The following is a 26,748-nucleotide window of genomic DNA, read 5'->3' on the forward strand; positions in this document are numbered from 1 at the left end:
TGTCTGTTAGTGTGCTTGTTCTTTCCTTTTTGATGATTTCAAATGGGGAGAATAGATATAATAACAGGTGCAAAGAGGATAAAAAAAAGAAGCTTCAACTCAAGGGGAGTCGACTACTAACTCAACTCATTAATGTAGGGGGAGTCTACCTACAAAGGGAAGTCGACTAAATTACTTATTGTCATCATCAAAATAGGGGAGATTGTTGGAGTTAATTTTGATGATAAAATGTGCAGGTACAATCAAACCATCAAAAAGAAAAGAAGAGAAAGATAAGGGCTGCGAGAAAGGAAAGAAGAACTACAAAGAAGGATTCAATCCAAGAAGATCTACAGGAAAGAGATCAATCCAAGGAGAAGGACTGCAAGGAAGGAAATAATCAATCCAAGGAGATCTGTAGATCAATTAGAAGGAAAGATATCACTCAAAAGAGATTTGCAAATCCATCAACACTCCTAAATTCAAGGAATACAGTATTAAAAGGAAAAGAGATAATCGCTGCAAATTCGGTAAGGGGAATCGGATCCTTATCTTTCTCAAGGAAAGAGAATAATCAAGTTATATCAAGAAGGATTTTTGAAGACTCCTCTATGGCTAGAGATACAAAGTCAATCTAGACTTTGTCCTTATTCTTGGAAAGAAGGATTCATCTTCCTTCCAAGGATCAAATCCTTTGGAGTGGAGAAGTCAAGCCACACACTCTATAAATCACAAAGATCAGTGGCTAACCAAAGAGATGCATTCGTCCATCCTTATGCTCTTTAATTATCACTTTACTATTTAGTTTATTCAATTGAAGAAAATAAAAAGATTCAATTTAGCCCCCTCTTACAGTTCACAAAGCTAAAGGCTTCTCCACAGTGGAAAAATAAGCCAAACTACCAATGTCAACTGCCTTCCGGCTCAAGGTGTCTACTACCACTACGTTCGCCTTGCCCAAATGATAGAGAATGGAGAGTTATACTCATCTAATAGCTCAATCCAATGCCTCTGCCTGTAATTCAAATATCTTTGGCTCATAATATACTTTAGGCTGCGATGATCTGTATATATCTCATAGTAGACCCCATATAAGCAGTTCCTCCCCATTTTGAGCGTAAAAACTACCACCGCTAACTCTAAATCATGAGTGGGGTAGTTATGCTTGTGAATTCTCAACTGTCGGGAGGTATAGCCAATAACTCGACCCATCTACATCAGAACATACCCCAGGCTGACACTAGAGGCATCACAATACACTGTAAACCCCTCGCTCTTAACATGAAGAGTTGGAATAGTAGCTGTAGTCAATTACTCCTCGAGCCTCAGAAAATTGGAATCACACTCCTTAGATAGCACAAAAGGAATACCCTAGCGAGTCAATCGAGTCAACGGTGCAGCAACGGTGGAGATCCCTTCAACAAACCATCTAATACCCAGCTAAACCAATAAAACTCCTAACCTCAGTGACAGATATAGGCCTACCCCAACCAAGGATAGCCTCAAATTTAGCCAGATGTACCATAATGTCATCCTTGGACACTATGTGTCGTAGAAATTCCACAGAATCTAACCAAAACTCACACTTAATTTTTTTTAGCATAAAGCTGGTGATCCCTCAAAGTTTGAAGTACAATTCTCAGGTGCTACATATGGTGCTCTTGACTCTGAGAATATACCAGAATATCATCAATGAACACTATAACAAAAGAATTCAGATAAGGCCTGAATACACAAGTCATTAGGTCTATACAAGTTGCCGGGGCATTAGGCAGCCTAAATGGCATAACCAAAAACTCATAGTGGCCATAACAAAGTTTAGAAAGCAGTCTTAAGAATATCTGCCACTCTAATGCTCAGTTGATGATAACCAGACCTCAAATCTACCTCAGCAAACATGAGGCTCGCTATACCTTATCAAACAATTCATTAATATGATGTAGTGGATAAAAGTTTTTCACAGTCATCTTATTCAATTGCCTATAACCAATACACATCCAAAAAGTCTCATCTTTCTTTTTAACAAATAGAACAGGAGCTCCCTAGGGAAAAGCACTCGACCATATGAAACCCTAATCTAGAAGAACCTGAAATTGAACACTGAGCTCTTTAAGCTCAACTGAGGCCATTCGATAAGGAGGAATAAAAATGGGCTTATTTCCCGGCTCCACCTCTATGGCAATATCAACATCCCTCTCTAGAGGTAACCCATGCAAATCAGTAGAAAACACATCTAGAAACTCATAGGCCACAGTGACTGAACTAATAGGAGGAGCCTTAGCTGATATATCACAAACCTGAGCTAAATATGATAAGCAGCCAGTAGAAACCAACCTCCGATCCCAAACACAAGAAATAATATCATCTAGCGTATATCTAGTAGATCTTTGCCACACCACTGGGGGTATACCGGGATAGCTAATGTGATAGTCTTGGCATAACAATCCAAAACTACTTGATGAGGAGCCAACCAATCCTTACCCATAATAGAGTCAAAATCAAACATATCAAGTAACTCCAAGTCTGCCCGGGTATCTAGCCCCTGAAGAGTGACCACACACGATCTATATACATAATACACTACTAAAGAATCTCCTATAGAATTTGAAACACGTAGTCCACATAGAAGAGTCTCGGGGCTCACCCCCTAACTCTACGCAGAGGTCGACCCCTATGGGCCATATTTGCGAAATAGTGAGACAAGTAAGATTCCACAAAACCAATGAATACACACTGCACAAAGTAATATAATCACAAAGGAGTTTCCTAAAACATCCAGTAGCCTCCCGAAGATAAGTCATGGACATCTCTACACGCATTTGTAGGACTCTACTAGATGATATCTTTGTAAAGGTGAGTCCAACAAACCTGAGGCTCTGATATAAATGGTCACTACCCGACTTTATAGGTCATGATAGCGCCTTTTATATCCCGCCAACAGGCAAGCCAACCCATAACCTGAAATGACTAATAATAGGTGTGGGGGTAGAGATAATCAAAGGCCAAACTGAACTTAATGAAATACAGAACCTGCTACGATATAGATATAATAGAACAACCCTTCCAGTACCTAGAAGTCAACTATACAAAGCTACTATAGGCAAATACATATCAACTGAGCCAAAATAATATATATAGATACAAGACAAAAACTATATACAAGGCTAGTCTCTGGTAGTAAAAAATGGGATAACTGATACAGATAGAGATTGGAAGGATCCAAGAACACTCAATTCTCACCAGAAATCTCTAAATATGAAAACAATAGCAGTGAAGATCAGCGGTGCTGGCTCGTACTTGGTCCTGCTTCACGAAACAAATGTAGAGTGTAGTATGAGTACCGGAATTGAGGTACCCAGTAGGCATCACAGGCTGACTGAGTAAGAAAATTAAATAAGGCAGGAATAAGCCATACTATAACTTGAAAATAGGTATATATAAGAAATGGGTAAGTATGTTTGTAGGTATGAAAGTAGCCAGAATCTGAACCACGATATAGTGATGTACGCGGGTGTAATGCCCTATCAACTAAGCCTGTACGCCAATTGGGCTCCCATAAGCCCAGAAGATACAACCACACATAATGACAAGAAAAGGAAATATATGCTAGTGTACGATGTAACAATGACAAGTCTGAAGTCAACCCGTAACTGAAAGGACACACACGTAGTCTCCCAATCGAAGATCAATCTTGGAGTAGTAACTAGACCTTGAAATTAATTAAAGAAGTCATAAATCATTAGGATGAGATACTTATTCTTGATTGTGACCTTGTTCCACTATCGATAGTCAATACACACTCAAACAGAACTATCCTTTTTTTGACCAAAGAAAACCGAAGCACCCCATGGAGAGATACTAGATCTAATGTAGTCCTATTCCAAAACGTCCTTTAATTAATCATTCAACTCCTTATTTCTGCCAGGGCCATTCTAAAAGAAGGCATATAAATAGGCTGGTATCTTGGAGAAGATGAATAATAAAGTCTATTTCTCTTTCAGGAGGAATACTAGGAAGATCATCAGGAAATACTTTCGAAAACTCATTCATAATATAAACTAAGTCAAGAATAGGGATTTTAGAATTCATATCCCTAACTCATACTAGATGATAAATGCAACCTTTGTAAATCATTTTTTGATCTTTAAGGCATGAGATAAACTTACCATTAATCATGGAACTATACCTCTCTAAGACAAGTTTATTCAGAAACTGAAACTTAACCACTTGGGTCCAACAGTCAACAGAGGCATAATATGCTTGAAGCCAATTCATACCAAGAATAACAACAAATTTAGTCATATAGAGCTCTACAAGATCAATTGAGGTTTTATGAATAAGACCGGGCAATTTATATATACCCGCTTAGCTAAAATTGAATCACCCACATGTGTATAGGTTGCGACAGGCTCTAACAAGATTTTGGGATTAACATCAAACTTCATAGCAAGATAAAGAGTCGTGAAAGAAAGGTTTGCTCCCGAATATAACAAAACATAAACATCAAACAAAATGACTATTAACATACCAGTCAACACATCCGAAGAATCCTCCAAATCCTGTCGAGTTTGAAGAGCATAGAGTTTGTTCTGGCGCTAGCCACCACCAGAACATTATGAAGTACCCTACTAACTCGGGAAACCTAAAGAAGTAGTCTGAATCAAACGTCCACTTTCTCCACCCTTGCTAGAAAGAGAAGGGAAATCCCTTAACTTGTGTCTCATCATACCACATCCTAAGAAACTATTTATTCGGGCTAAACATCTCTACAAATGACTCTTTCCATATATTTTTCAAGTAGGAAAAGTTTAATCACTAGGAGCTCCTCCTTGAGGGTTAGAGTTAGACATTTTATCCTTGTTGAGCTTTTGGACTAGAGCACTAGAAGAATTTTTACCTTAGAATCTTTGCTGAAATTAAGAACAACCTCTATTATCGGACCTTGAATAAGAGATCACCATTATTGGTTTGAGCCTTTTTTAACTCGCTAACCCTCTACTTAATCTTTTCCTTCTTAATTTGTTTGGCATGAGTTATAAACCTTGAGATATCCATCTCTTTGATCAATATTGCGATTCTATATTTTTTCATAACCATGTACGAAATGTTAGAGTCAGACTTGCTCATACGAGCTCTATAATCTGCCAACAAAGTCAGAGCATATTTAGACAATTGTGTTAACTTTAATGCATACTCTTTTACACTGATGTTGCCTTGTCTCATATTTATATATTCTTGCACTTTTGCCTCCCTCAACTCAAGGGGAAATAAGTGGTGTACAAAAGCATCTTTGAACCCACCCCAATCTAAGGGACCCTCACCCATAGTTCTTTCTCTCTTCCATTGATTTAACTATACTTGAGTCACCCTCTTTAATTTATAAGCAAACGAATCCACCATCTCCGCTAGAGTTATACCCATGATATTAACAATTATTTGAATTCCGTCAATAAATTCTTCTGGATCCTCATCCAACTCAGACCAATGAACTTTTAGAGGATTAATTCTTGTGAAGTCATAAACTCTTGTAGTCATTGTATCCACATCTAGATTCATGGGAGCTACCACTTCTTAGTTGGCTTGTGCTACCATAGCTTGGGCAAGCACATAGAAAATGCCCCTAAATTTGACATGAAAGACTTGCTCGAGCAATGGATCAATTGAAGCTTGAGGTGTTTGGTGCTCTTCATCTTCACGTTCAAATTTCTTCTCATGTAAGCTATTCTTGGAGGCATAGTTCTATAATGAAAAGAACAAGAGTTAGAAGCGGAACCCTATAGAGTTCAACTCTATCGCATGACTTAAGAGAGATAAAAAAAGTGAAGTTTCTTAAATACCTCATAGCCTCTCATTCATAAATGTGGTGCGCTTCATGCTCATGAACAAGACTCTACTTCACACGGCTTCATCAGACATCCTAGGACACTTAATCCTGATGCTCTGATACTAAGTTTGTCATGTTCCAAGCTAGACACTAGATATGGTACAACACATAGGATATTGAGAGAACCTAAACAAGCCTCTTAGTATATAATAGCTTGCCTTAGATAACACAATAGTCTAGAATATATTTAAATGCTGAGGATAAGTCTCAAACAGAAGTTTTAATAAAAGAGAATACAAACATAACATAAGAAAATTTAAAAAAAATCATACTAGTCTAGTCTGAAAAGACTCTATTCCATAGATAGGGGCATAGGGCAAGACCTAACTCACCCAAAATATCTGAAAGTAAAATAATTTGAAATGAAAGAAGACATAAGTGGTTGCACCTTTGAAACATGAGGACTCACCAAAGCAATATGATACGCCCAAATAACACCTCCCTAAATAAGTATAAAGCAACCGTTAATCAAATATAGAACCTAATGAAGGTTAGGGTCGATCCCATGAGGAATATGGTTTAGACTTTAGATCATTATTATTTGCTTTTGTAATCAAGTTATTCCCGCAAAAAGAGAAAATAAAGGGGGGATTTTTATAAAACTAATCAATAAATCAAAATAGCAAACATCAACGAACGAAAGTATAATTTAATGTGGTTTAAATTAATAAGAAGTGAAACAAGGGTTTTATATGTTCTCCATGAATCCTTAACTAAGCAGACCTTTTTTTATTAGTAATTCTTTTCTAGTGTATTACATGTAAAATCAGTAAAATAATTTCACCTAAGTCCTTAATCCGACAAATAAGTGAATTTCATTATGCAACTTGATCCATCTTTGAGTGTATGCTTTACTACCCCTTACTAATGATCCCAAATTTAGTTATCCCTTGATCCATTCAAGCTAATTAGATGAGGATGATTAGCCCCAAATCTCGTTGTTTAATCCCTTTTCCCATTTGTTACCTCCTTGATCCGGCAAGTAAGGATAAGGCGAGTTCTAACGTTGGCCATGGTTAAAAGCAATCAAAATAAAGGGAAAAATAATACATGCATGCACACTATTCAAGAATTACTTTTGATTTAGTTCTAAGTCGTTAATTCTTCATGGTTCTCACAACCCTAGTTATGGAATTAGCTACTCATAACTACGTGTTCACAATCAATAATATTCAGGTTAAAAGAAATCATAAACTTACAATGAGAATTATGAAAACCCAAAAATCTTCAATAAAATCTGAACGTAAAATATCGATAACAAAACCCGAATTCAAGAATAAAAGCTCAAAAGTAGTTTAAGCTATATTCCCAAACCTAAAAACGTGCATAAAGTAATCTGAACCTAAGAAGTGTATTTATAGACAAATATTTTTAAATAAATATGGATTTGGAAACCATAGGAAACTTAAAGTCAATTTGGGTCTACGACTCATTTCTACGGATTGTAACAATTTAGACGAGTCGTAGACCTAGATTATAACCTTTCACTTCGCACTAAGGCTTATTCTTCTTCTAGAACATTATCTATGGCTCGTAACACTGAAGATGATTCCTCAAATGGGGTCATAGATACTTCCCTCTCTTCATCACCTGTAATTTCAAGTTACGAGTGAGTTCTATGACTCGTAGGAACTTAGACGAGTCGTAGAACTTACTCATCTTCTTCACTTTGCCCTTATTCATTCACTGATGCTTTGACGACCCGTAAACCTGAGAACAAGTCGTTCACTTCACTTGTGGTCTTCAATTTAACTTTTATTTTTCTTTTTTCTTTTGATGATTGATACCTACAACTCGTATAACTAATGATGAGTCATATGATGCACCCGTAAACTCCAAAAATACCTTCATTCACTACTATGATTCCTCAAGGAAATCTCTAACTTAGTTTCCTACAAATTAAGCACAACCAATATCAAATATGCTAACAAATTCTTAAAAGACATTCATATTCATAAGTTTTAAAGCATTAAAATTACCATAAATCCACAGTACATCAACACCCTCAAGTTAAAATGGTAGCTTGTCCTCAAGCTATACTAATATACTACAATGACACAATGCAAAACGAGATTAAGAATATAGAGCAACCATAAGCTATTAACTCCCAACCCTTTCCAATTTCCATTCATGATACTATTGCAACCATTATTTCAAATCAAACTAACTTATGTAGATCTATGCTAGATACTTCAACACCAATATACAAATTAACATGCCAAAAATAACATTCACTATTTTCATGACTATTTAGACAATGCCACTTGTGCCCTTACCAAAAAGAAGTCTCCTTTTCATTCATAATTTACAAATTTTTCTTTAAACTCAAGGACGTGGAAAAACACTCATGCTCACAAAAGAGATTTAGACTTTCATGCACAATAACATAGGCTTGCCTTATTTTTAATACTTAGACTCTTGAACCATTGAACTAGGATCAGTATAGGACTTTTACGACTTGTAACGTAAGCTCAGGGGAAGGTGTGGTACATTTAGATTGTAGTGACTTTTGGCCCTCTTCAAACACTTCATCAACTTTGAGTCCACCTTTTACAACCCATTTCACTCTTTTTCTTCTCTTGTTGCTTTTGCCTTAGGTGTGGCTTTTGTTTATTTGTCTTACAACATTTTTCTTAAGATTTGTACTTCTCTTTTCTAACTCTTTATAACCCGTTTATTCATCTTAGCCACCCACCTTTTTCTTTCTTTTCACGTATCACTCTTTCAAACCCTTTCTTTCTCTTATTTTTATTTTCTCATACCTCTTCTCTTCTCTCTTTCCTCTCATAGTAGCTACCCTCAACTTAGGCTTTTGGCCTGAGTTGAGGTTCACATTATCTTATAAAGGACCAGGGCCAAAACAAGGGATTATAATTCGGATTAGGGATAGTTGAAACACGTGTTTATTTGATCGTAAAGGTTTTTTAGAAGTTTATATTTTTTGGTTAAAAGAGTAAGACAATATTTGGTTGGTTCTTTTAAGGCTAAGTGGACTAAGTCAAAAATTTCCTATGATTCTTTCCTAGTCAACAGTTCAATCATCAAAGTATGACCAATGGGGCAAGTTCTAGATTGGCACAAATAGTTCGAACGCACAAATACCTCACACACACTTGGCAACAAGTTTCATTATCAATCATCAATCTTTGGTTCATATTTTTATCTAAGTCATATGTTATCATACCAGCTTACATCATGTCACATAAATATCTTATATAGTCAATATGTCATAGAAACAATCATAATAATTTAAGTAAATTTTGTAGGGGTCTATTTGTTTTCATTTAAAACCTTCTAGCCATCAGGCCATAGATCCCTACTCCTATTTCACATTTACATCCTAGGATTGCTGGTTCAACATAAATTAGAAAGATCCTATAAGGAAAAAGAACACAGGCAAGAAAACCCCAAGGATTTGGTTGAGTTTCTAGGGTACTCAGACTTCACCTAAATAATCGTGCATCCATTCATAACCACCCCACCCTACTTGAAAGGCCTTGTATTTTCCTCAGTGTAATACAACAAAAAGTAAAAAAATAAGGGGGGAGGAGGAAAAGAACCTGTGGAGCCTAAGCACCAAAGTCTATATGCTGGCATCCCAGTCCATATGTGTGGATCCCTGTGCAGCAGCATATGGTACTACGATAGTCTGTGCGTCATCATGAGTGTCAAAATAGGAGCTCAAAGCTCTATTAGCACGCTGTCTCTCCTGCTCTCACCATATCTCATCGGTCATTATAGATGCCCAAATGGCTTCCTCAACATCCTGGCGCTCCCTCTTTTTGCTCTTCCTTACCTAATACCTATACGAAGTGGCATCCTCAGTAGGGTCTTTTGTCTTGGACCACCTCAAACTCATCATTCGCAAATAAATCAACCAATTGCGGTGGATGAACAAAAGGCAAAGCAAATGGTATAGGGGATGGTGTAGCCAGGGATGTGATCTTCACATGTAATTCTCCAATCTCAGTTTGAATGACAGAAATATCAGCACTGGATGAGGCCTACAACCTCATATTCACCCTCAACTCAAAGGCATCAATACGCGTCTGAATATGTCTCTTTTAATTAGCTAAGGCAGCTTCAAACTTAGCTCCCACGTGCTCCTCTGATTTGGTACTGGCTTTGCGGACCTATGGCTTGAGCTACTGAATCAACTGGCTAATTAGGCCTCATTTTATGCCTACCGCTGTATCATAGTATGTAGAGACTCGGCCAAGATAGTGACCAAGCCTGTGTGTTGTGATCGCAGTATGCTAGTAGAAAGGACTACCAAAACAGTCGGAGTAGGCTCAGATAGCTCTATAGAAGGTGTCTCGTGGTTCGGAGCAGCTGTTGAATAATCTTGCACAGTCGGTTGAACATGCACAAACTCCGGTAGCTGCACCTTTTGAATGTCTAACTTTCCTCAAAATGCACAAGTGCTTTAAGAAATACCTTAGGAATAGGCCGCTCATGTAATGTGTATCCTTAATATTTTTGGAAAATTTGAGTTCGGAATATTGATCAGGGGTCAAAACCTGTAGGAAAAAGGTCTCAGTGGATTTTTAGGACCCGTATATCGGAAGATAGATTTTTAAAGAAACTACCCGGAACAGAAAGGTCTATGACAGGTCTGTATCGTGGACCTGACAAGGATTTTCTAGCCGAGTTGGGTTTTTAATAAGGGTGTTTTTGACTTTTCCCTAATTGTTATCTAATGAATCTAGACGTTTTTAGGACCTAATTCAACTCTATAAATTAACCTAAATCCCTAATTCTATTCATTTTTGTACAATTCACCTACTCAAATATTTGTTTCTCTACAAAAAACTCTCAAGGACTCCATTGAAGACTTCAAATAAATTCACTCAAACTATCCATCAAAACTCTCAAGTTCTTCCAAATTAATTTGTGTTCTCACTTACGGTATGTGAGTATTGATTCATGGATCTTTTAATCCATGAAGTCCAATCAATTACTCAAGGTTTTCTATCAAATTAAAGTATGGTATTTTATGCTATTCCTATTACATGAATTATGATTCAAAATATGATCATGAGTCTATTTTGATATAAATTGATGGTTATTTCATTGAATTAAAGAATTTTCCCATGAATTCTCCAATTTTGATCTCTAGGGTTCATGATGTAAATTATGAGTATTTTGAATTATACTTCCAAAGGATATTATCTATATGAATTATGTATGGGATGATATAAAATTTATGATCATGCATGTTTTCAAGTGAATTACATGATTTTCAAAGTCAATTGATTATGCAGTTGAGTTTTACTCTAAGTTCAAGGTATGAATTTCATAAACGTTATGAAGTAAGGTGACTTAGGGCCCTATGTGGTGACCTAAGGCCTAAAAGGTGATTTAGGGCCCTATGTGGTGACCTAAGGCCTAACTATATGAATTATGCAAATATGTTTGTAATGATGAAAAGACAATTCTCACATTACAAGTATGTTATAAAAATGAGCCACTCTATGATTTCAAACCTATGATCATGACTATGATATATGTAATTATGATTTCTATGCTATTCATGTATTTTGTGGGATTTGACTTTGCACCAAGTGGATGCGAGGTGGGGGCCTTACCAAAAGCCTTAGTAGCAGCCTCTTTCCCATAAACTACGTGCCACCGTAGGTTGCCTTCATGGCTTAGCTATCGGATCCATATATAGCATATCTATGACCCGCCTAGCAGGGTAGAGTCTACCTTGGCAAGTAGATTCTCCTTTTCTGCGTTATATAGGGAGACAATGGGATTCCATGTTATAGTTCACATGGTCTTATTTTCGATTATGGTTCCTATCCCACATATGTATGATCTCTTAAGTATGTTATGATTTTGAAGTTATGCTTTTAAAATACTTTGGTCAATATGATTTTCTCATGACTTTACTTGTCCTATCTTATCATGTGTTTTACTTGACCTTTGCATTCCATGGTTTACATTGTATGTCACGCCCTCATACTTAGTACATTCTAACGTACTAATGCATATTTTTTGCCTACATTATCTCATAATATAGGGGTTGAGGTTGAAGATCATATTCGTCCATGTGGCTAGTTAAGCTTTTCTATCTAGCGGTGTTTGTGGTGAGTCCTAATTTATCGGGGACTAATCATTGAGTTGGTTATTGTTTTAAAGACTTTCCTTATGTTTTATTTTAAGGGTGAGCTAGGGACATATCTTAGCCCCCGCCCATATTCATGAGTAGAGGCATTTACTTGGAAAAATATTTCAAGTCTATGTTGTCATGTTACATTCTTCATATACTATTCACGGTTTAGACTCTCTTATGATGTTTCTACTTTATTTTACCTTGTGTATGCTTATGATATGTACAAGAGGCTTGGTTGGAGTCCTTTGGGGTTTCGATCATTGTGTTATGACTAGGCCCTAGGTCGGGTCGTGACAGAATGAGAGCATGCTGCTATCCGATAGGGTTTGCATCATCTTTAATAAGTCCTGGGTTTGTAGTCCTGTTTACTCTAATCAGCGGATCGACCCCTGTAATCAACAAAACTATGGCATCTTAGCATAGTGCAAACATAGGGAAAGGAATGGGTATTGTGGTGTTCTGCTGAATAGACCGCTCATGAATCTCCAAAATAATGATTTTCACCATGTCGACCTCATATCCAACCATCAAGCTTGCTACAAACACAGCTTGATCCAGGGTTAAATAGTTGTTCGCATTTGTGGGGCAGAGTCAGTGTCTGATAATGGTCCACCAAAAATTAGCTGTGAAGTTCAGTAATGCCTTCTTGATTGGGGTTGGGTGTGATACCCAATCTGCTGTGATGCGATGCTCCGCTATATAACTCACTACCTGTCTAAGTAGCTTTCTATGTTGCACCGCATCCCATATAGCATTTTTATCACGAACCACCTTTATTTTCTGATCAAACTCCATCATTGGGGCTACCAGTGGAAAGTTGGGGCCATAGATGACACGTCGTACAGTCTCCTCGGATAGACTATCTAGGATATCATGAACTAGTGTGGTCAAGAGGAATGGCTGCTTTAGCTCTTTTACTTTGGTAGGAGCCAACTATTTTATTGTGGCCGGGTATGAAGCATAAAACTCGCGGACCATGTTATTGCTGTAACTCTCGGGGTGCTTAGCCATCCACTCTATTCTATAGTGACGGAACAAGTCACAAATAACTGGAATTACTTCCAACTCGATTGTGATCATATGTGGTTCCTAATCAATGGGTCTCCTCATATTCTGATGATCATTTCTCTCTTTCCCCATTCTGTAGAAATCTAGAAGCCCGGGAATGCACCACCACTTTGGTTTCACTCCTATGTGAACTCATATAAAAGCCCACTCGAGTGTTGAATTCCCCACAGAGGATTTGGATCCTGAAGAAGATGGGGGTATTGAGTCGGCGTCTCTCTGCTTCACTTCTACTGAATCCCTGTCTTCAAAAAGAGAGGGTGTGGGTTCTATAGAAGAATGAGGCGGGGAAGTGCCTCCACTTTGGTCTGATGCCGAGATGATTTGTTTGGAGTATTGGGCTTGGACCTCCACACGAATGGTGACTCTAAATCATGAGATGATGCCTCTTCAGATGCACTGAGTTCAATATTTGTTGGCATATCCTTGAGGTGTCGTCTAAAATTTTCCACGGCTTCCTTCTTGGAAGGATTTTTCTTCACACTACCCTTCTTCGATGTTTGTTTTGGAGGCATTATACCTGTGGAGGGAGAGTTAGGACACAAACACAATAATAAAAACAAGTAAAGAAAGAAAAGAAAATAACTAGATAGTCATAGTTTTTGGTCCTACAAGGGTGAATTTATAGGTCATAGAAGAGTAGACGACCCGTAGACTCAGACCTGCGGGTATTGAGTCTCTGAAGTTCATCTACCAGAGGACCCTACGACCTGTAGAAGTTTCTACGGATTGTAAGATTCAGTCATAGACTTAGTCCTACAGGTTTTTAGTCTCCAAAGTTTGTCTATGATAGGACCTTATGATCCGTAGAGGTTTCTAAGGATCGTAAGGATCCGTTGTAGACTCAATGCTATGGTACTGGAATTTTATCATTTTATTTAGACGAGTCCAATGTACAAGCTGTAGAATATTCTATGACCCATAATTAGACTCATGGCACTTGGTGAATATGAAGACAACCACTTATCTTGAGGTTTCATTTACGAGGGGTAATTTCAATCCGTAGAATGATCTACGGATCGTAGAAAACCATCGTCTGAACCATGCAAGATTTAGTGATTACATTTACAAATATAGTTCAACAACAAAAATTTCTTACTTGTTCTTTGTTATTGAATTATAAATACAATTTCAACAAAACCCAGTCCTCCCAATTCACATTTCAACAAATCAAAACCACAACCTAAAAACACCTAAAATCTAGAGCCTCTTTTATTAACGAGTCTAATTGATGAGACATAGGAGAGTCTACGAGTTGTAAGTAGGATCCTACTGGTAATTACCTATGAAGGTTCAACTACTGAACATGAAGGCTCCTTGACGAGGGGTAACTATGTCTCGTAGAATTATCTACGACTCGTAGAAAAGCCCCATCTAAAAACAATTCTTCAAGTTCAATGGGTGAACTTACATAGGCAACACATCAATCAAATTCAATCACCTATTTTCAGTCAATTGAAACATAAATTCTAAAACGCAAAACCCCATTTCACACATTAGTTCAATGATCAAAATTTGAACTCTGAAAAATCCCTAATTTTGTTTGATATAGTTCTTCAGTCCTACTAAACTATTTAAGCAAGGCAAGTGTGGAATGTAATATCATTGAAAAAATAACTTACCACAAGGAAGAATTCACGCGTTTGAGTTAGGTTAGTACTAGGATTGGGATTACTAGATGCTTTAGGAGTTAGGGTTTTTGAATTCTAGTTGTTTGATGCTTAAATGGTGTGGATTGATGATGGGGTTTGCATGGTTTTGGCAAGGGTGCGAATTGGAGAAGTTGTTTATGTGAAAGGGCGGGTGAATAGTGATCTGTTATAAGTTTTTAAGAAGAATGAGTTTTAAACTTTAGATCTTTTATTTGATGTATTCATGGGTCGGGTCTGTTGTTTAACTTACTAAGTCTGTGAAAGAGGCAAGTTACGACTCGTAACAATTATTACGGGTCATAGAATTACATCGTAGATTATCTCAAAGGAAAGAAAACATACCTGGAGTCCATGAGTGTAGGCTACAAGTCATAGAATATTCTACGAGTTGTAGAGTACACTCATAGACTTAAAGCTACTTCATGTTTTGCATCTGGAATTTGACGAGTCAGGTTTATGATCAATAGAAGTTTCTAAGGTCCATAAAAATGATTCGTATGCCTTTCCAAGTCCTTTTTAGTTTCCTGTATTTTCAATTCGATATGGGCACGTACTCAACCTTTGGCCTATTTTTTATGCTTTTTATTTGTGACTCTAATTTGACACGGACCCTAACAAAGTCTATGCTATCCTAAAAACTATCAAGTGAGAATAGAAAAAGATAAAAATAGTCTAAATGAATACAAAGTAAATTGGGTTGCCTCCCAAGTAGCGCTTGATTTAACGTTGCGACACGATGTAAATATGCTCAGTTACTAAGACTTTACTAAGCTTCCATTCTTCCACAATTTTGATTTCATCCGCTGTGCCCGTATATGCTTTGATTTGTTGACCATTAACTTGACTCACTCTAAGAGGTCACAGCTATTTTGACTTTAGTTTGCCAGGAAATAAATGCATCCTTGAGTTGAAATAAAGGACCAAGTCTTTGGGCGCAAATATTCGCTTTTCAATCTTTTGGTCGTGGTATTTATTCATTCTTTCTTTGTACAAGGCTGCACTCACATATTCATTTAGGCGAAACTTATCACGCTCATTTATTTAATTCATCCTTTGCTTTGATGCGGTGTCCCAAACCATGTTCAATTTCTTCAACGCCAACATAGTGTTGTGTTCCAACTCTACGGGCAGATGATAAGATTTCCCAAAGACAAGTTGATAAGATAACATACCTATGGGCATCTTGAATGCAATGCGGTAATACCATAGAGTGTCATCAAGCTTCCTTGACCAATCCTTTCTATTTGCGCTCACCGTCTTTGCAACTAGTTGCTTGATTTCATTATTTGAGACTTCAACTTGTCCACTAGTTCGTGGATGATAAGGATTTTCTACGCTATGTCAAACCCTATACTTTTCAAGTAACACTTTGAATAATCGATTACAAAAGTGGGAACCTCCGTCGCTGATTATTGCCCTTGTTGTACCAAATATTGAGAAGATATTATGCTTGAGGAAGGCGGTGACACTTTTTGCTTCATTATTGGGAAGTGCGACAATTTCAACACATATAGATACGTAGTCAACCTCAACAGGGATGTATTTCATTCCACTTGAACTCATAAAAGGTCCCATGAATTCAATTCCCTATACGTTGAACAATTCAATGACTAGAATAGGAGTGACTGAGAGCTCATGTTTTCTTAAAATTCCTCCTTCCCTTTGACAACGATCACAGGACTTGGCGAAATCATGAGCGTCTTGATGAATTGATGCTAGTAGTACCCACATTATAGGATCTTGTAGGCACTCTGGATACCACTATGATGGCTTCCAACGAGCGACAAATGGCATGCTTCCAAAATACTCATCATCTCTACTTCTGGTACACAATGACGAATAATTCCATCTCCACAAACACAGAACAAGTATGGTTCTTCCAAAAACAACTTCTCTACATCGGACATGAACTTTCAGCATTGGTGAACATTTAAATTGGATGGCACTATATCACTAGGCAAATAGTTAGAAATATCGGCAAACTATGAAATTAAGTCATATGATGCTACCAATACTTGTTCGTCTGGAAAGGTGTCAATTATCTCAACTCTATCTTTGAACTTTAATATTGCCTCTTCTTCAAGCCTAGAGAGATGGTCCGCAACTTGGTTTTCTGTCCCTTTTCAGTCTTTCACTTCAAAGTCGAACACTTGTAACAACAATACACAATGAATAAATATTGTCTTGGCATACTTCTTTGCCATGAGATATCTCAATGCAACATGTTCTGTGTGTACAATTACTTGGTGCCCAAAAAGTAAGATCTAAACTTCTTGTAAACGAACACAATGGCAAGCAACTCTTATTCGGTCATGGTGTCATTTCTATGAGAAAACTTAAGGGATTTGCTAGTAGAGTTTATTGGATGTAAAATCTTTGCACGCCTTTGTCCCAATACTACGCCAAGTGCTACTCCACTTACATCACACATGACTTCAGGGCTTCTCCCAATTTGGTGCAATGATGATAGGAGTCGATACTAACCTTTTCTTCAACTCTTTGAATGCTTTTAGATAGGCTTCATTAGAAACAAACTTTGTATCCTTCTTTAGTAGTTTGCATATAGGATGAGCTATTTTGGAGAATTTTTTTATGAAGCGGCGATAGAATCCGGCGTGTCCCAAAGGCTTGGAATACCTTTGACGGAGATGGAAGGAGGTAACTTTGTGATTACCTCAATATTTACTCAATCTACCTCAATTCCTTTATTTGAAATCTTCTGACCCAGCACTATGCTTTCTTTCACCATAAAATTACACTTCTCCCAATTTAGCAGAAAGTTGCACTCTTCACATATTTTTAGTACATCTTGGCGATAAGCCAAGTAATCCTCGAATAAGTCACCAACCACTGAAAAATCATCCATGGAAACCTCAATTGTATCTTCCATCATGTCCTTAAAGATAGACATCATATAACGTTGAAAAGTCGCCAGTGCATTACACAATCTGAATAGCATCCTTTTGAAGGCAAATGTCTAATATGGGCATGTGAAAATGGTCTTCTCTTGGTCTTCTGGTGCTATAGAAATTTGATTGTAGCTCGAATATCTATCAAGAAAATAGTACCAACTTTGCCAGTGAGAAGGTCGAGCATCTGATCCATGAAAGGCATTGGAAAGTGATATTTTTTAGTCCATGAGTTGAGCTTATGATAATCCATATACACTCTCCAATCGGTGATAGGCCTCATTGGAATGAGTTCATTCTTTGCGATTGGCACCACAGTAATACCACCCTTTTTTGGTACACATTGGACAGGACTTACCCAATTACTATCTGTGATTGGATAAACAACTCCAGCATCTAACCATTTGATGATCTTCTTTTTGACTACCTCTTGCATAGGTGGGTTGAGACGTCGTTGGTATTCAATTCTTGGTTTGAAATCCAGCATGAGTTGGATTTTATGAGTACATATGCCCGATGGTATGCCAATGATGTCAGCTATGGACCACCTTATTGCTCTTTTGAAATACCTCAGACATATATAAGAGCTTCTAGATGCTTTTGGTGAAGATCGGCAGCTATTATGACCAATATCGTGTTGTTGGGCCCCAATAATACATATTGCAAGTGAGATAGTAGTACTTTGAGTTCCAAAGATTGAGGTTCCTCGATGGATGGCCTCGCAAGTGGAGTTTCTCTATTCTTCAAGTCTAAGTCGAGTCCTTTGGGTGTGTGATTGAAAATCCCAAGGCCATTTAGTACACAAACGATCTCATCATACTCTCCAATGTGATATTTATCAAATATCATGATGACGGCAGCTAGAGCTTCAACACCCAACCTCTGTTCAATAGGTTTGTCTGGTTATAAATCGTCGACAACATCAATCATGGAAACAAATCATAGATCATTGTGATGCTTCATTGCTCAACATACATCAAAGATCAACTTTTTATTCTTCAATCGAAACTTAAGTTGGCCAGTTTCCACATCTATCAAAGCATGTCTAGTTGCCAAGAATGGTCTATCTAGAATGATAGGAACATCAAAGTCTACTTTCAATCAAGAATAAAGAAGTCAACAGGGAATATGAATGATTCAACCATCACTAAAACATCATAAATAATTCCCACGGGCTTATTAACAGTATGATCTGCCATCAAGAGCCGTATTGAAGTCGATTTGGGGGCTCCCAAGCCTAATTGTCAGAAAACTATGAGTGGCATCAAGTTAATGCTAGCACCTAAGTCGCACAATGCTTTTTCAAAGTTGAATACCCCAATGGTACATGGCATGGTGAATGCACCAGGCTCTTCTTTCTTTTGCACAAGGGAGAAAGTGGTTCACTACATTGATGCAAGTTATTGATCGGTTCAAAGCTTACCGTTATCTTCTTTGTGACAAGATCCTTCATAAAATTGGCATAACCCAACATTTGTTCTAGCGCCTCTAACAAGGAAACATTTACCAAAAATTGTTTCAACATGGAAATAAACTTAAGGAACTTTCCATCTTCGGGCTTTTTCTTCAATCCTTACAAAAAAGGAGGAGGAGGTCTTGACATTGGAATTGGAGTTAGAGAAGAATATTTTGCATTGCCTGCTTTCTCATCATGCTTTGCATCTCCTTTTTCAGGTTGTTTGGTGCTTGGATCTTTGCCTACTGCTTCATCCTAAATTTTGATTTTTGTTTCATCCTTACTAAACCACATCATGCACATCATCCTCAAGTTCTAGCATAGGTGGATCAACTGTTTGAATGCCACTTCGTGTGGTCACCACCATGCATTGTCCGTCATTCTTTGGATTTTGAATTGTTTTACTAGGGAGAGTTCCTTTTTAGCGTGGGTTCAAAGATGACAAAATCTTTCCCAATTATTGCTCAATAACTTTATGGATGTAGAATGTAACTCAATTTTTTGATTTATTCCAAAAAGATCATTATGTATCTCATTAAGATTATCCTCTATTGCGTCATACTTTTTCATTATCTTAGACATCATGTCTTTGGTTCTTGCAACTCCAAATCCCCCATATCAATTTCCGAGATGGATGTATGTACCACTATTGTTGTTATCTCTCTTTCTCTAATCACTTTCTTTGTCTTTCCCGCGGTTTCCATCATTTTATCCATTTCGGTTGTAAATTTTATTGCTATTGTAGTTTCCATCATGATTGTAGTTATTGTCTCAATTGTAATGGCCCTCTTGATTGAAGTTTATATAGTTTTGACCTTGATTTCCTTGACCTTGGCACCAAGAATCCTTATTGGATTCTTGGGAGTTAGTCCAGAAACCCCACACTTGATCATTCACATAATAAACATCTTTCTCATATCCATTATCGTCATAACTTGCTGCCCTACCTTGATGGTCGATTGCATTAATTTTCTCTTATCCCATGCTTTTAAATACTGGCCTGATGTCAGTTTTTAATTAAGCAAGATCTTGAAGTATCTTTTCATTTTATAAGTTGGGATTCTAATTTTTGCAAATAGAAAAAGAGCTTTTTGAAGTTTCTGTGTCCATAGTGCTCCAAGCTCTGTTGGTCTGTGTAACACAATCAAGCCTCTTTACAACCTCTTGGAAAGTGTTAGCCAAAAATGCTCCGCCAGTAATGGTGAAAGCAACAAATATTCCATTATCATCAAGTGCACGGTAGAATAGCTCAAGAAGTGACTCATCTACTATCCTATGATTTGCCATGCTTCGTAGATACTTTATAAATATATCCCAAGATCCACAAATTGACACTCCGGGCAACTGTTGGAAATTGTTGATTCTGCCTATTAATTTCAACTTCTTAGATAATGGGAAATACTTCTCCATGAATGCTATTCATAATTCATTCCAAGTTTTGACGGAGTTGTATGGGAGTTCAGACAACCAAATTGAAGCTTTGCCAGTAAATGATAATGGATAAACGCACAATCCAATTGTTACACCCCACACTCCTGAGCTTAGAGCGTCTCTGAAGCTTATTAGAAGTTATCAAGTGAGTCGGATAATCTACTACTCTATCCAACAACTCTAAGTAAAGAAGAATGCGATACACCGAGGTAGGAAAGGTTCGAAATATGGTTATATGAATCCGGAGGCAGTTGGAGGCCAAGTAACAAGTTGTGGGACTCGAACCACCTACGTAAGCTACTAACTTAGAAATCTTGCATACCTAAGCTACTTGAGTATATACCAAGCTTACGTAGTAAGGATTACACGGGTTCTTAAAATAAGAAGAGATTACGAACCCACGGGGAGGAGGAGAAGATGACACGTGGAAGCAAGAGCAGGTGCCACGTAGAAGCTTAAGAAAGTACAATATGGCAGCAGGTGACCCACCTACTTGGGGTCAAGTAGGTGACCCACCTACTTGGGGTCAAGTAGGTGACCCACCTACTTGGGGTCAAGTAGGTGACCCACCTACTTGGGGTCAAGTAGGTGACCCACCTACTTGGGGGTGGGCCCCACTAAGGACACGTGGTAGCCTAGGAGCTATAGCATGGATACGTGGCCAAATAGGGGCTGGACACGTATCACCCTATGGGGATGACACGTGTCACGTCCTAATGAGGTGTATATATGTGTGTTTGGATGACTACTAAGTCATTTCTTATTCCATTTGAGCTGAAACTTAGAGAAAACAAAGGAAAAGAAACCTAAGACTAAGAGAGAGTACTATGGCGGCAACAAGAAAAAGAAAGGTAAGCTTCCACTTATTCTCTATAAATTAATTATCTACAGTGTTCCTCAACCATGTGGAGATGTATATATGTATCTTACGATGTCTACAAATTTATTTCTTCAACTTTACACCTAGAAAAGTGTGAAAGAAGAAGAGGAAAATGCTAGAGGGTCAAAGGAGGGAGCTATGGGTTTGGCCTTGGAAGGTGGGTTCTTCGATTTCGTTCTACGAATTAATTATTCAGGGTATCCCATGGTGATATTATGGTTTTTAATAACAAGAAATTCCAATTTGGGGCAGTAGAGAAGTTACACAAATAGTCTGCCCCATTTCAGCACATCAAGAAGTTTTCGAGGTGCAGTTTTGGCGAGTTTTGGCCAATTTCGGGTAAGGTAAGGTTTATACTTTCAATTTTTACTTTATGGTGTTGTTATGGAGTGTTTTACACTCCCTATAGGTGGATGGAAATGTGAAAATGTCATATAAATGCTTGACGTTGAAGACAATCTAAATTGGAGTCGTTATAGTTGAATTGTCGTTGAAGTAAAGTATTGTGCTTGTGGTATGCTGATACAGGTGTGTGAGGGTGTGTTTCAGGGCCGAAATGTATTCTAAAAGGGGTGTGGGTGCTTCTGGTTGCAGCCACACGGCCCCTTGTTTCATATAATTAAAGATTTTGTGAAATAAAGACTAGAAACCCTATTTTGGTATTGTAGTTTCGAGCTAGTCGTTTGTAGTTTATGTTGTATATTGTTGGTGTGAATTGCTTAAACATATGCTGCAGGTTATTGTTTTTGGTTGGCTGTAGGTATTAGGAGTGTAATTGGAAATTTGGATAGGGCACATTATAGGGACATGCTGCCCGATTTTTGTTAACTCCTTAACTACCTAAAGATCTAGTCGAGAAGACGAGCGAGGAAATGAGTTCTATAAATACTCATGTGCAACTTGAGATGCTGAAAAGTTAGGGAGGGTTGATATTCAAATTTCTTCCGTGTTGAATAGGTTCAAAGTACGATGAGGCGAATGTGATAAAGAGCAACTCGTAAGAGGTATGTGAAGCTTTCTCTTGGCATATTTTTGGGATAAGTATGTAAAGCTATCTTTCTCTCCTTTTGGCATGTGTTAGCCACAAGTGAATTGTATGTGAGATGTGGGGATAATTCTATTCCTAGAACTCTAAGTTTGCCTCATAATCCCTGTCCACTTCTTAGTATTGGAACTCCTGCAAGAATTGAGTATTGCCTATTAAGGCTTCGACATGTTAAAGAGTAGTGTGTGGAAAGCTATCTCTCCCTTCTCTTGATATGTACTTGGTACGAAAATGAGATTATGATTCCATAGTTGTTCACCGAGTCCTAGGATAGGCCGGGTACAAAATATATACATAATGACCACATGAAGGAAAGTACAGACTATATAGAGCTTATTCTCTTTCTTTTTATGGCATGTCTTAGTTGTAAGTTAACTATGATATGAGCTCCAGGGTAACTCCATTCTTAAGAATCTCTTATTTACTTCTGAATATTGAACTCTTATAGTAGTTGAACTATTTCCCTGGGAACTTCTATATGTTAAAGAGGTAACCAATGTACAGGCTCCAAGTCTTAAAGACTATATGATAACAAGTGTTTTTGATTCCATAAGTGACTTGGACTTACCTTGGTACATGTCTAGGGTCCCCGAGATTACAACGGACGTAGATCAGAATGGCATTTAGAGGACACTCGAGATGATTACACCGCTACTCGAGTCCTCAGACAAAAGTTTAATCTTCTTATACGGTCAAGTATCTGGTAATGTTTTAAATTTCATATGCTTACTCACTACTCTACTCGTGCATACTGTAACCCTTCTATCACTGAGTCCCGAGATAGGGTATGTTCTCGCGCATAGTTCACTACATTATTCACTGAGTCCCTCACTAGAGGGCCAGGGTACGTATGTATATATATGATGATGTGATATAATAAGGTTGTGATGGCACTGGGGCTATGATGGTTTTATAGATGTAGCCACCGGATCCCTGATAGGGCCGGCTATATGGTATAATTTAAGCATGAAAGCTTTTATAATTCATAGAGTACAGGTATCGAGGTTTCTTTTACGATATATTTATCCCCTGCTTCTCTGTCCGAGTTATACTATGTTATGTTTTACATACTCAGTACATATGTCGTACTGACCCGTCTTTCTTCAGGGGGGTTGTGTTTCATGCCCGTAGGTACATATACAGGTTTTGGGAGTCTATCAGCTTAGGATTTCGCTCAGCTCAGCTGGAAGAGGCTCCATTATATCAAAGCCTAGTTTTTGGCACTGACCACTGATTTATATAATTGTTTCCATTTATTTAGGGGTACAACGGGGGCCTTGTCCCGCCATATATTGTCGTTAATATTTTTAGTGGTCTGTAGACATATGTATGTGGGATATGTATGTCAGTTTGGTTCAGTTGGGTCTACATGTTGTATGGTATATGTTATTAGTTATGGCAGCATTGTCGGCTTACGTGCCCTCTCAGGTTATAGTGCAAATAAAAGAGGCTACAGATATATGAAATGATATGACCCATGGGGGTTCTTATGTATATGTCATGTTGTTTGTAGTCTAGTTTGACTACACTTGATTTATGTACATTACGTGTCTATTATTCGATTTGACCACAGCTGATAAATATGTATGTAGGGGGTCCAGGTCGGACCCCAGTCGCAGCCTATGAGGTTGGGTCATGATAAAAGTGGTATCAGAGCAGTTCATCCTTAGATTGTCTCCAGACGGTGTCTAGTAGAGTCTTGATTATCGATATGTTGCGCGCCACATCTATAAACATGAAGCTACAGGACATTTAGGATGTTACCTTTCTTTTATATCTGAGATCGTACTATAGCTCTGAGTCATAGGAAACCTTCTTATACTAACCTTGACTTTTAGCAGAAGGACGCCATCAACAGAAGGAAGTAATTGATGACATGGGAAGTTATGAAGCACGTAGGTAAGTAAAGGAACAAGAGATATCTATTGGGTAAGGTATTGACATATAATTAAAATGTAAAGTCGAAAACTGAAGGGAAAAGTAGACTGGAAAATGCAACAGATGCAGTTTGAAGTTGGACATAAGAGGTAAGTACAGTATTTTTATATTATTGTTGATGTTAAAAGCCCCGTGTGGATACGATATGAGATAATATTGAAAGCCTTATGTGGCTGTGATATGATATGAATATACATATATGTTGGCCCTGTGAGGCATTGTTGATATTTTCTACATGAAGGTTTTGGGATAGTAAGAAATATAGAGGAAACTCTGCCAAAATTTTCCCAGAACAAGAAAAGGGAATGAAACATAGATTCTTAAGATGTCTTGGAAATTGATACCAAGTACCCCTATTATGTTTAACTAAAGCTGTAAGAGGTAACCTTCATGTCGTCGATAAGGGGCACCATTTTTACTTAGAGAATTTTATTTTGGAGAAACAAAAGTCTATCTAAGCAGTAAGTTCAGACTATGGTACCTCCAGCCGTATTTGTGCTGTAGGACCAAAAAGAAGAAAAAAAAGCTCAGGTTGAAGGGTAAGATGGCCATCAATTGAGTTTCACTTTTATTGAAAAGTACCAAGCCCCCAACTCTTAGTTCAAAGTTAGATAAGTTGTTCATAACACGAGGATAAACTCAGAAGAAGACCATGTGGGTCAAGTGTTAAGAAGTATTGCGATGTTTAAGGGATTCTAGTTTTCTTCTAATGGTGGTGGTAAAGCGCTCTATGATAACAGTTTATTAGTTCTCCACCAACTAATTGGAAAATGAAATGCTAACAGAAGCACCCCAGAGAGATGTTATGAATTGAATATGAGTATGAAATAAAAGGGAGATACGTAAGTATGAGTTTAAAGGTATAGTACAACAATGCGGGGATAAAGTAAAACCGTTAGTAAGGTGCACTTGGTATGTGTTGACTAAGTCAAAAGCCTATGTTAGGTATACAGTAAGGGAAAGGGGCATAAGGTATAAAGGAATGATACGTGTACATAACTTCACCCCAAAAATAATGGAACTCTTAAGAGACAAAGACGGCAAACTTAAGAAATAAATGGCACAACTTTCATTCACCCCAAGAAACAAAGGATATAGGCTGGGGTAAAGCTACTACTTCAAAAAAAACCTTGAACAGTTATCATCTGAATACTAGAACTGCCCAATTGGAATTGGAACGACTACAAGTGCTAATTAGTTCTTGGATGAAGATAAGTAGAAAGTGGCTTTAGACGAGTTGTTCCATGAGTCCCATTACTCAAGTACAAATTAATAGATGAGGTGTCGTACTATGTATGGAAAGGTTCTCGTTGCTTCATGATTTAGCCAAGGTCCCATACGTGGATAATCAGGTTATAAAATATACAGAGAAACAAGGATAGGATACAGTACCAAGCAGATTAGGGAAAGAGATCGGATAGATTTGAGACTGGACATAGAGATGTAAAACAAGGTATCAGCAGATAAAGATATAAGTACCCCTTAAAGGGGGGAAGTCAATGAGAAATGTTGCAAGGGTAAGGCGGAGGCAATTGATGTGGCAACATATTTAAGATGAATATTTAAACTCTAATAAGATCCCTTGCTGAGCCAAGTTAGGAAGGTTTGGAAGTCACTAATAATTGGATAGGGGTCAGAATGCTATGTAAGGCAGTGTTAAGAAGTTTTAACAAGACATTGAATGACATCATGCCAGACTAAAAGCCAACATGATGGCTATAGAGTTGGTCGCAAATGATGTTGCGGTAGATAAATAACCGAGGAAAAGGAATAGGAAACCTCCTATGGTAGGAGATGAGTAGAGTAAAAAGTGAATAAGGGAAAAGAAAGAAGTATAAAAAGAAGGGGAAAGCAAGTTTCAACATGAATAAGATGTGTACAGTAGAATAGACCAGGAAATGGAAGGACTACGTCTACCTCTTACAAGCTGCAGTAGAATGGTTGTGCAACCTACGGGTATGTATATATAAGCGTCAGGCTAAGTGAGTAAGTACATGATAAAAGGAATAAGGTCTTAATAATGACAAGGCAATTATGATATTTTGGATACCCCACCAAAAGCTACGAAGATAGGTAAGCCAAACTATCGAGATGAAATTAGTACCACGGGGAAGGTAAGGCGTGGTCACGATTTGACCAAAGATCTACCCCGATACTGACTATAGGATAAGGGAGGAAATGGCAAGGTAACATATGAAACTTAGCAAGACAATGCTAAGATATTTCTCAGGTTAAGTTGAGCACCTTCTCGTATTTTCATAAAGGTAAAGAATGACACGCGATAACGAATCTAAAGTGTTACAAGTTGGGGTGAGGAAAATTGTGAAATGATTTAAGTAAGATGAGCAGAACTAATGGATTACCAAAAAAAGGCAGACTTATATGCCAAAT

At 37.7% G+C, this 26,748-nt stretch overlaps 1 protein-coding gene across 1 annotated transcript; it reads right to left on the reverse strand.

The window, feature by feature from the left end:
* Positions 1 to 2,051: 2,051 nt before the first annotated feature.
* On the reverse strand, positions 2,052 to 5,514 carry LOC129872229 (uncharacterized). The gene is made up of 5 exons (XM_055947141.1): positions 5,397 to 5,514; positions 5,021 to 5,120; positions 3,277 to 3,355; positions 2,390 to 2,521; positions 2,052 to 2,276 (listed from the first exon to the last, which is right to left on the reverse strand). The coding sequence occupies exons 1-5, from the start codon at positions 5,512 to 5,514 to the stop codon at positions 2,052 to 2,054; spliced, it is 654 nt and encodes a 217-aa protein (XP_055803116.1).
* Between the last annotated feature and the right edge of the window lie 21,234 nt (positions 5,515 to 26,748).

The sequence above is a fragment of the Solanum dulcamara genome, chromosome 2, assembly GCF_947179165.1.
Source record: "Solanum dulcamara chromosome 2, daSolDulc1.2, whole genome shotgun sequence".
Classification (NCBI taxonomy): domain Eukaryota; kingdom Viridiplantae; phylum Streptophyta; class Magnoliopsida; order Solanales; family Solanaceae; genus Solanum; species Solanum dulcamara.

What these genes read in the sequence shown, in the direction of transcription:
- LOC129872229 (XM_055947141.1), bottom strand. Translation starts at nt 5,514, where the DNA reads ATGACTACAAGAGTTTATGACTTCACAAGAATTAATCCTCTAAAAGTT. An exon ending in AAAGAGATGGATATCTCAAG is followed by an intron (nt 3,356 to 5,020) that starts GTTTATAACTCA and finishes TTTCTTACTCAG; the next exon opens with TCAGCCTGTGATGCCTACTG. An exon ending in CTATCACATTAGCTATCCCG is followed by an intron (nt 2,277 to 2,389) that starts GTATACCCCCAG and finishes TATTTAGCTCAG; the next exon opens with GTTTGTGATATATCAGCTAA.